This window comes from Echinops telfairi, unplaced genomic scaffold (assembly GCF_000313985.2).
Source record: "Echinops telfairi isolate 266 unplaced genomic scaffold, ASM31398v2 ScPeMD7_7467;HRSCAF=8505_1, whole genome shotgun sequence".
Taxonomy (NCBI): Eukaryota; Metazoa; Chordata; class Mammalia; order Afrosoricida; family Tenrecidae; genus Echinops; species Echinops telfairi.
In genome coordinates, this window is record NW_022111368.1 from 26,846,752 (window position 1) to 26,857,189 (window position 10,438).

The 10,438-nt window shown below is 48.4% G+C and overlaps 1 protein-coding gene across 1 annotated transcript in view; it reads right to left on the minus strand.

Annotated features, from left to right (window-relative positions):
- Positions 1-484: 484 nt before the first annotated feature.
- Positions 485-10,438, minus strand: part of VWA3B (von Willebrand factor A domain containing 3B) — a 273,714-nt gene continuing 263,760 nt past the window's right edge. The window contains exon 24 of the mRNA XM_045283830.1: positions 485-1,531. Within this exon, the coding sequence (XP_045139765.1) occupies positions 1,261-1,531 (271 nt within the window). The 3' untranslated portion in view covers positions 485-1,260. The remainder of the gene's footprint in view (positions 1,532-10,438) is intronic.

Genomic DNA, 10,438 nt, shown 5'->3' on the forward strand with positions numbered 1-10,438 from the left:
TCCTGACTCCAGTGTTGCTTCTCATCTTGGACTAGACGCACACAGGTATCGATGAGATAAAAGCTCACCAGACATGGATTCCAGGAACAGGAATAGGAATAGCTATACCAGAAGGGTAGAGGGAAGGGGGAGAAGAGGAGGGGAGGAAGGGGAAACTGATCACAATGATCGACACATAACCACACCCCCTCCTCCCGGGGGAAGAACAACAGAAACCATGGGGTAAGGGAGAGTGTGCGATATGAAAATAATAATTTATAATCTATCAAGGGCCATGAGCGGGGGGGGAACAGAAAAAGAGAGGAGCTGATCCCAAGGGTTCAATAGCAAGTAAGTGTCTAGGAAAGAGGGCTGGCAACCTATGTACAAACATGCCTGATCCAATTGATGTATGGACCGTCTTAAGAGTTGTCAGAGCCCCCAATAAAATGATCTGTAATAATTATGAGGAAAAAAAAGAAATAAACAACCCAGTTGATCTGAACCATTTCCAACAGACGTGTTTTATTCTGGTGCTCCGCTCTGTTGCAGGTTCCCACAACAGACTGTAGATACAAGGACTTAGGGAGGGTGTTATAAAAACGCTCAGAAAACAAGAAAACAGGGACTATGTCTTAATTTCATGCTTAGCATTGGGTGACACAATTCCTGGTTCATGTGGGATGACCGACCTCAAACCAGACTGTGGGCAGCACGGCGTGGGTGACTCAGTCACGACACCATCTTCCCAAACATTTGGAAACCCGATGGCAGGTTAAAAGTTCTGCATGAGGGAAATCTGTCAGAAGAATGGATGTCATTTTCTGAGCACCAGGAAATAAAATAGGATCAAGAATGGTCAGGCAAGACCAGAACCAATAAGCTCTAACAGGTAGGCGAGATGGGTTAAAGATGACAGAAAACAATCCAGAAAGGCTTAGCTTTGTCATAGACAGGGAAGGTGCAGGTGGAAGGAAGGAAGGGCTGCCTTCCCTCAGCTGAGTGGCTACTTCCACAGCGTTGGGTGGATGAGGTGTACAACAGCAGCCCTGGAAGAACACCGTTGTCATGACACTGCTTTAAGGACGCTCTGTGACGGTCGTCAGCTCTTTGCAGCTCTTTGCTGCTCAAAGTGAAGAGGTGGAAAGGATGGCCAGACTGGCTGGCTCCAAGGACAGGGCCAAGGACCTTCTCTGGGGAAGTGGATGCCAGCATTACTTAACAGCGTGGGAGTCCTTGCTGGACTGGGACCCAAACTGGCCTGGAAACTGGGGTCTGGTCTTACAGGTACTGTTCTCTAGAGATGTCGGAGAGTTTCGGAGATAAGTGATGTCGCTCCCTTCCCACCTTGGGCTTGGGGCGTCCCTTGGGCTTGAACTCTTGGGAGTTACAGGAAGAGTTGTCCAAAGCTGAGGAGATCTTCTCCTGGGCTTCCAGCTCCTTGGCAGGTTTCTTCCTCCTCCTGTCCTGCTTCAGCTCGCTGACATCCCCAATGTCAGCTGGTTTCACCGGCCACATTCTCAAAGCAGAATTCTTCTTCTCCTCTTCCTGCCTAGAGAGAGAAATCAGCGTTACCCTGAGCTTCCCGAGCACACAGCTGTTCCACGACTGTTGCTGTCTACAGATCACTCTCGGTACTTTGTCCACTGTCCTTCTTCACACGGGAAGGCATCTCAGGCGTCCTGAGGGCCCCGGTGGTTTAGGATAGGCTTTAGTCCACTCACTTCATGCCTTTGGTGTCTAGTCGCTTCATGTGGCATGAAGAAGGCGTTCACCACGTGGACCTGTCCTGACCAAGTCACTGAAGGGGTAATGTCCAGCTGAGAAGACCTTTGGCAGCTCCCAGCATTCACCCTTGCCTACCCAAGGCGGTCAGCTTAGCTACACTGATTGTCCAGTTTATTCCTGATGATTGAACCAAAGCTTGGGCAATAGTCCTGCTTCCAACCCTTCCAAACAACACAAAACTCAAATGTACTGCCAATGAGTCCGTTCTAATTCAAATTGTCCGAAACTCTGAACAGAATGACAAGGCGTCTTCAAAATGTTTGTGAAATAATTCCATCTTTTAATATAAATTTTTCCCATAGGTCTTTTGAAGCCTCCTCATATTACTGTTCATAACCACCCTGTAGTACAGGGTAGAACTGCCCCTGTGGGTTTCCGAGACTGTAACTCTTCAGGAGAGTAGGCAGGTTGGCATTTTCCCGAGGGGCGGCTGGTGGTTTCAAACTGCCGACCTTGCGGTTGGCAGCTCAGTGAATAAGCATGACGCCACCAGGATTCCTCTCTAATTATCTCAAGGATTCCTCTGAGAAAGACCGCCCCGTACTCTGAACACAATCCAAGGGGGCTTCAAACATTTGTGAAACAATTCCATTATCATTTAATACTATTTCCCACAGCTTATGAAGCCTACTATTTTAATTAAATTTAATAAAAAATTGTAATATGAAAAACCTCATATGACAATGAAGTCATAAAACTGGATGTATTATTTAGAAATTGATGGGATAAAGCTTATTTATCCAGATACGGTGTCCTTCAGTGAAGGCATCTTGGGAATGCCAGGACCCCATCCTGGCCAGGCCACCATGACTGACCAGGTTGGAAAGTTGACATTCTAAGGCCCTTCAGGGCACCTGCCAAACCTCATACTGCTCCCACAATCTGTTCCTGCCACCTCGAGCACCCTGCTTTCATTTTGAATCCATTTTGATCATTGTTGCTTCCGATCCTTCTGGAAGTTTCCAGGGGAAAAAAACCTGGGAATTTTTTTTTTCCCACCAAAGAAATCCCATCGATCAAATCCTTCTCCAAAAGATCGAGAGCATCCACAGATGATAATTTTCAAATGATTGATTCAAACATTGGCCTGGGTGGTAGCAGTCATGTTAGGAAAGGCCTCTTGAAAGGTCCAGGGCAAACTCCATCCTCGACTGAAAGTCTACAGCGTGTGGGTGTGGGGATGGTGTGTGGATTTCGGTGATGCACGGTTTGTGGAGACTCAGCTCAATGCCCCGCTGCAGGGTTGTGATCACACCCCTGCCATGGGAAATCGACATGACGGCCCCTGTATTACCTGCAACTATTCTCAAAGGGTTACCTCCCTCCTATTTCCTTCACAGGTGTTCTCTGTTTCTGGAGTGTTAGGATTGGCCACAGGCAAGTCTATAACCCATGGCTGTTGCTGCTGCTGCTAAGTTGATTCCAACCTCATGGAGGTGCTGTGTGCTACAGAGTAAGACTGGAATCCTCATGGAAGCGATGACCAACCCTTCTCTTCAGCGGTATTCCTGGGTGGGTTCGAACTGCTAACTCTCTGGTGAGCAGCCACGTGTGTTCCATTGGTGCCACCCAGGGACCTTCTAAAACAGAGCTTCCCAAACGTATTTGGCCTACTGCCCCCTTTACTAAATGTCCCCGTCCCGCAGTGAAAAACTTGTACTCCAGCCCATAATCTAGGATAACAGTGTAGCTATCTGTTTCTGTAGGAGTCTGTCTTGGATGAATTACAACCTCCTTGGAGACCAGGATGGTGAGACGTCATCTCGTGTACTTGGGACACGTTGTCAGGAGAAACCAGTCCCTGGAGGAGGACAGCATGCTTGGTAGGTGGAGGGGCAGAGAAAAGAGGAAGGATTGGCACAGTGGCTGCAACAATGGGCTCCAACATACGAACAAGTGTGAGGATGGTGCAGGACTGGCGGGGTTTCACTCTCTTGTACAAAGGGTTGCTCTGGGTCTGAATCAACCCCTTGGCAATGAAGGACATTGCTTTTAGAGCCTGTCTGGAGAGCTCCGGGAGCAGGCTGTATCACTCACGTTTGGAAACACCTCTCTAGAAGCCCTCTCAGGAGGAACAGTGGCAAGAAAAGGGCAGAGCAGGGAGAGAGTGGATGTAGTAGTTACATAATCTGGTGTCAATTTGGTACTTGAGAGGATTAAGAGTGAAGGGGCGGAGTCTAGTCTGTCAATCAGATCATAGCCAACGAGGCCTCTGTGTGGGCATGGCCTTCTCCTGAGAATTCTGGGAAATCCTGATTTTCCTCCTTGGAGGTGGGAGAGACTTTCTCTTTTGGCTCACTCCCTTGGAGATGCTCTACTGACAAGACACATTGTGCTACCCTGATAGAGCCCATGCCCTGGAAGCTGAAGGAATCATGTGGAGATGCCGGCCAGTGCTGAGATGCCTCTACCACCACTGGATCCACAAGACTCTGCATCCACTGGCCTGTGATCTTCCTGCATTCGGCATCATCCCATGTATCTCATGAGTCTGAAGAGGACTTTATAGATTGGTATCGGACATATGGGCTAATATCAGACTTATGGACTTGATCTGGACTGGGCTGGGATGTTTTCTCAATATTCAATTGCTCTTGTATATAAACCTCTTTCTTATACACATACGAGTCTCTATGAGTTTGTTTCTCTTGTCTACCCAGACTAACACAGTGGAGTGTTTCCTCAGGCAGACTGAAACCACTGGAAGAGTAAGCTAGTAGAGGGTCCTGGTAAAGTCCTGAAGGAACACCAGGAAGAATGTGTTGGAAGGAGCCCTGAGGGGAGAAGGGCAAGAAAAAGCGAAGTAGCAGGATGTAGCCCTCAGTCTAAGACTGGTCACAGATAAAATGGCATTCTAGGTAGGCAGCAATGAAGACAAAAGTGGTATTGGTTTGTTTGTTTAAAGTGATGCTGCTCTTATTCAGAGTGCAAATAAAGATATCAAGGATGTGTGTGCTACAAAACCAAATGTTTTCATTTCTTTTATTAAGATTGAGTAATAATAAAAAATATCTTGAAAACTTTGAGTCATCAAACTATTCATAACCGCCGCTGGGAAATGGATTCTGCTAGACTTGTTGCTTTCCCGGTGTTTAAAATATTTTCTACAACTGTCACACATGACGAGGAAAAAAGTAGACATTTTCATTTTGAACCAAGAGAAGGCTCAACACAGCCTAGAAATGACTCTGGAAAGATAGACAACGAACTATAAGTGTCGTTCCTTTTGAAATGTGGGATGCTGGGTTTTTCTAATAATCGTGCTTGTTTTTACTTTCCAAATTCTATTAGCTTTGCACCACTTCTGGAATGAAATGAAAGCAACACTGGCCGTCACCGTTACAGTAAAATGCAGACAAGGATTTTGATTAGGAAAAGACTGGTCCCCAGTCAAGCACACACTGCCTGGCCACTCGGGTTCACCCTCTAGAATGAGGGATCTTGACCAGTTCAAGCTATTTCACCAGGAAACCCTCTCATGGGCCCTGGGGAGGAGTGGGGAGCAGGGCAGATGTGCTCAGAGCTCACGTCCACCCCGGCCCACACCCCTCCACTTTCCATGGAGCGGGGAGAGTGACTACTGGGCAGCAGGTGCTCTTGATCAGCATATCTGGGAAGGGCCGACTAAATGGCTTTCTCTGCACCATGTTTAGAAGTAGGTGCTGCTCTGTTAATTATGTTAGGCTACCTAGTTGGCTAAGGAGCCTGGTGGCACTGTCGGGCAGGTGTTGGGCTGCTAACTGCAAGGTACGTGGTTCCAAACCACCAGCCACTCTGCAGAAGGACGATAAGGATGAGCGGCTCCTGTCATGATTGACGGTCTCAGAAACCCGATGGAGGGGAGCTATGAGTCGACTTGATGCCAACAGTTGTTTTGTGGGGTAGACGGTTGAGCAATACAATAAACATTGTGTGTGTGTGTGTGTGTGTGGTGGGTGGGGACCTGGAGAATTACCAGCTCCAAGCCTTCATTAACACATCAAAAAGGTTGGTTCCATGCTGGGAAGTACTGAGGACCCACCTCATTTTTTTGAGCACGCATTGGCAGTTGCCCATGTTCTTGTGGGACTCAAGGCCTTACTGCTATTCTGCCCTAAGTGCATCTCTGCCTGAAAGGCCTCTTAAAACACACAGGATAGGAAGACCCATGGGGTGGGTGCTAACTAGATGTCTGCTGAGGGCTAGCAACCTTCTGAGTGTTTAAAATGCACTCAAATGCATTCGTTGCCATTGAATGAATACCGACTCATAGCGACCCTATATGACAGTGTACAACTGCCCCTATGGGTTTCTGAGACAGTAACTCTTTATGGAAGTAGAAAGCCCCATCTTTATCCCCCAACCCTGCAAGACTGAGGGTGGTTTCAAAGTGCTGACCTCAGAGATCTCAGCCCATCAAATGGCCACTACACCACCCAGGCTCTGTTAGTAACTCAAGGGGGAGAAAATTAAGGAGCTGATGAGCAAAGGCTGTTGCCATCCAAACTCCTTCCACTGGCCCTCAAGGTTAAGTTAATTAATCTCTATGACCCTCTGCGCACTTGTCCTGAGTTAGCAGAAGCCCTGATGGTGTGGTTTTTACACATTGTGCTGCTAACTGCAAGGTCAGCAGTTCGAAACCACCAGCTGCTCTGCATGAGAAAGATGGGCTTTCTACTCCAGTAAAGAGTTACCGTCTCAGAAACTCACAAGGGCAGTTCTACCCTGCCCTACAGGTGATTATGAGTCAGCATCAACTTGATGGCAGTGAGTTTGGTTTGGTTTTGGTCCTGAATAGCAGGTACCATCACAGCACACCGTCTGAAGGGAGCAATGGCAACTGTTCCCTCTGGGTAATAGTAGGCCACTCATCGAAGGCTCTGTTGTTGACCTGCCTCTTTCAGGCTTGGCTCCAGCACAGGAAACTGGGCTCCTAATCTTGCCAGAGGGACCAAGGGAGCTAGTGACATTCGGAAGCATAATGATGTCAAGGGCAAAGCTCCTTCCTTCTAGGAGGGAAACAGCAGAGACTGTGTGAGGATGGGAAGTGATTCATCTCATGTAATGTCAGAGGCAGCACTGGATCTGGAAGTTTCACTCAATGACTTAATTTCACTGCTGCCAGGAAGACAAGGAGGCCATAGGACTTGGAGTAGAGAGAGGAGTGTTAAACAATTATGAAAATTATCATTTCTACTAGGATAGAGGTTTAGATTAAATTCAGTTTAGATTTAAATCCAATTGGCTTGATGGAAAATTACCAAACTACTCAAACACAGGTCCTATTATGTACCGCCCTCAGGGGAAACGAGACAAGGACCCTGCAGATAGCATGCTATCATCCACAACTGAAGGCCGCAGGCAGCGGAAAAAGAGGAGGGACAGAGGTTAGAAGGCTGGATATCTGACATCCTAGCCCTCCCAGTTGCTGGGGACCATGTGCCTCTTGCTTAGCACCCACAAATGGGTGGGTGTAGAGGATTAACCAACTAACTCACTGCCAGCGAGTCAGTTCCAACAGCATGGCAACCCTGTGGAATGGAGAGAACTGCCATGGCAAACTCTTGGCAGCAGTAGCAAGCCTCATCTTTCTCCTACAGAGGACTAATACAATGGAAATCAGTCGAATTAGATCTACGAGGAGTTGCAACCTACAGTCCATTTCTTTCCATAGAGAAAGCTCCAGGAGTTGTGTTTTGTTTTGTTTTGAGTGAGTGCTCAAAAATGATGTGAACACTCACTGAAGAACCACCAAAGGGAGAGGGCACGTTTACAGAGCGAGTCACAAAGCGATCCTGATGAGAGAGGACTGACAGGAGGGATCCCAGTGTAGATACAAAATAAAACCCATGCCTTTGTTTTGTGTGTTTAGTTCTACGCAACGCAACACCAGAGAGTCAGTACCGACTCCTGGTGACCCTCTAGGGATGATTGAACTGCCGCATGGGTTTCCGAGACTGTTAACTCTTTACAGGAATAGAAAGCCTCCTCTTTTCCCCTGGAGAGACTGGTGGTTTTGAACGGCTGACCTTGCAATTAGCAGCCCCATTTGTAACCACTATGCCACCAGGGCTCCTTCAGTTCTACTAGCATTGATTACAGAAGCAGAGACAGACTCAGCTCTGAACAAAGGTTGAGTGTGCCCTCTGCTAGGGTGAATTAAAAGCAGTCTCTCAGTCTTGGAGAGGAAGCTAGAGCCAAACACAGTTGGAATCACGGCAGGGACACTGGAGTCAATGAAAACATCTACTGTAAAACCCTAGAAGCAAGAGTAGAGAATTACAAGGACCTTTTGGTTAATTGCCTAGCACTGCAACCACTGTGCTGGCTTAAATAAGGTCTGGGCTGGTATGAAGAAGAAAAAAAAATTAGAATTTTTTTTTAATCAAAGGTGAAAGAATTGAATTTCAATTCTAAAATGGTGATTGACAAAGTCAAGGTGAGTGAAAAATGGACCATATGAAGACACACACTCCTTTGTTATGTATGATATTTTGGATTTCCTGTTGTTTGCAGCCTATTGGGCTGCAATCCCTGAAGCTGGCAGTTTGACACCACCAGTCACTCTGCCAAAGGCAGATCAAGTTTTCTACTCCCATAAACAGAGACTCTCTTGGAAACTCATGGGGCGGCTCTGCTCTGTCCTGCAGAGTCGCTAAGGGTCGGCATAGACTCCATGCGTGAGTTTGGCTTTATTGTTTGAGTAGAACTTTGAGGTTAACAAAAAGCTTTATCATTTTAAAGAAAGCATTAGATTCATCTAGGAAAACAATGAAAGTCTGCATTGTATATTTGCAATCATTATTCCCGAAGAAAGACTCTCAGCGGGACGACGGACACCTGAAGAGGATTGCTGGGAGTCCACTGGCACATGTTGGTTTACTCTTCAAAGTCATTGGCACACCGTAGAACTCAAGGGTGGATAATACCTGGTCTTACCTGCAGGGCTCATGTGTAGCAGGAGCAGTGGTAATGTAAGGGCACGGGCCATTACAAAGGACAATTTCTATAATATCCCCCCACCCCGCTCCCCATATACACCCAGGATGCAGTGGGCTCACCTGAGTACCCAGGAGGACTCGGATCCAAGAACATTGAGCACACTTGGGCCTGGGTGCTCCCCAGATAGCCCAGGCCAAGGAAAAGCTCGTGGAAAACACAAGTGACGTAAAGGAAGGCACAGGGACTTGAAAGAGCATGGTGTGTACCGAAACAAACACCCCCACCATGACCATTTAGAATGACTAGAAGGCTGACTGCAGTGGCCAAGGAGAAAGGAGGCTAGAGGCTAAAATCAACAACAAACAGGACTAGAATAAGAGGGGCCTGGATGGGCAGGAACTTGGGAACTTTTTATATGGGGAAGAGGAGCAGTGGCAGAACTGCATCTGAGGGAGCTCACTGTGCCCAGCCTTTGCAGAGTGTGCCCAGCACTGTGGCAGAGGCTGGAGGCAGGCTCCGCAGGAGCGCAGACTCTATGCAGTGCAGTGTGGCAGGGCTGAGAAATGTTCACAAGTTAGGATCAACATAACCTGGAGACTGGGATGTTTGAGATGAAGGTAGGAGGTCCTCAGGGGAGGTAATAATAGCACTGATGGTGCATGGCTAAAGTGCTTGGCTGCTCACCAGAACGTCAGTGGTTCAAACCCACTGGCTGCTCCGTGGAAGAAAGCTGTGGCAGTCTGCTCCAGTGAAAATTATAGCCCTGAACACAGCCTAAGGGACAAGTCCAGGCTGTCCTATAAATTGCTGTGAGTCAGAATCAGCTCAGTGGCAATGGGGTTTTTTGGGGGTGGGAGGAGAGGAAGAATTTGGTTTGTTAAGTGCTTGGCTACTAACTGAAAGGTTGGTGGTTGCAATCCTACTGGAGGTGCCTGGGCAGAAAGACCTGGTGGTCTGCTTTGAGAAAGCTCAAAGTCACCCCAAACCTTACTGAGCACAGCTCGACTCTGACACACATGGGGTCTCCATGAGTCAAAGTTGGCTGGAGGACACCTGGTTTGGCTTCGTCACTGTCTTACCAGGTCCTGGGAGCAATGGGCATGAGGGAAGTCAGCCAGGGAGTCAACACTGGGAGCACGTCCTTATTGGAGGAGCCGCCGCCCTGGGTTCAGACGCAGTGGTTCAGAGTCGGGCTGTTAACCACAAGGCCAGCAGTTTGAACCCACCAGGGACGAAGGTAGAAGAGGCTTTCTGCTCCTGAAAAGACTTACAGCCCCAGGACCCCACAGGGACGCTTCTACTCTGTCTGATAGGGTGTCTCCGAGTCAGAATCGCTGCCTGGCAGCGAGTGAGGGAAGAGGGATCTGGGACGAGAACACCCAGAAAGGGATGGAGCCCGAGCTCAGGGAGTCATGACAAGCTCCAAGAGGAGAGACTCGGAAAAGGAGGGAACGGGCCAGATGCCAGGGAAGGGACCAGCCCGGGGCAGACAAGGATTGCATTGGGCTGGGCGCAGGGGCGGTCCTCAGTGATGGCGGTGGCAGTGTCCTCAGCGGGGTGAGGGCAAAGACCAAGGCCGATAGGAGGGCACGAGAGTGGGCATCGATTCCAAGGAAGCGCGCGTGGCACTCGGCAGTGCATGGGAAACGAGGACCCACGGTGACACTGCAGGCGTTGATTGATTTAAACACGTGTGTGCAGAGGTGTGTCTGTGTGTGTGCAGGTGAACACACCAGGAGACCAGCCTGGC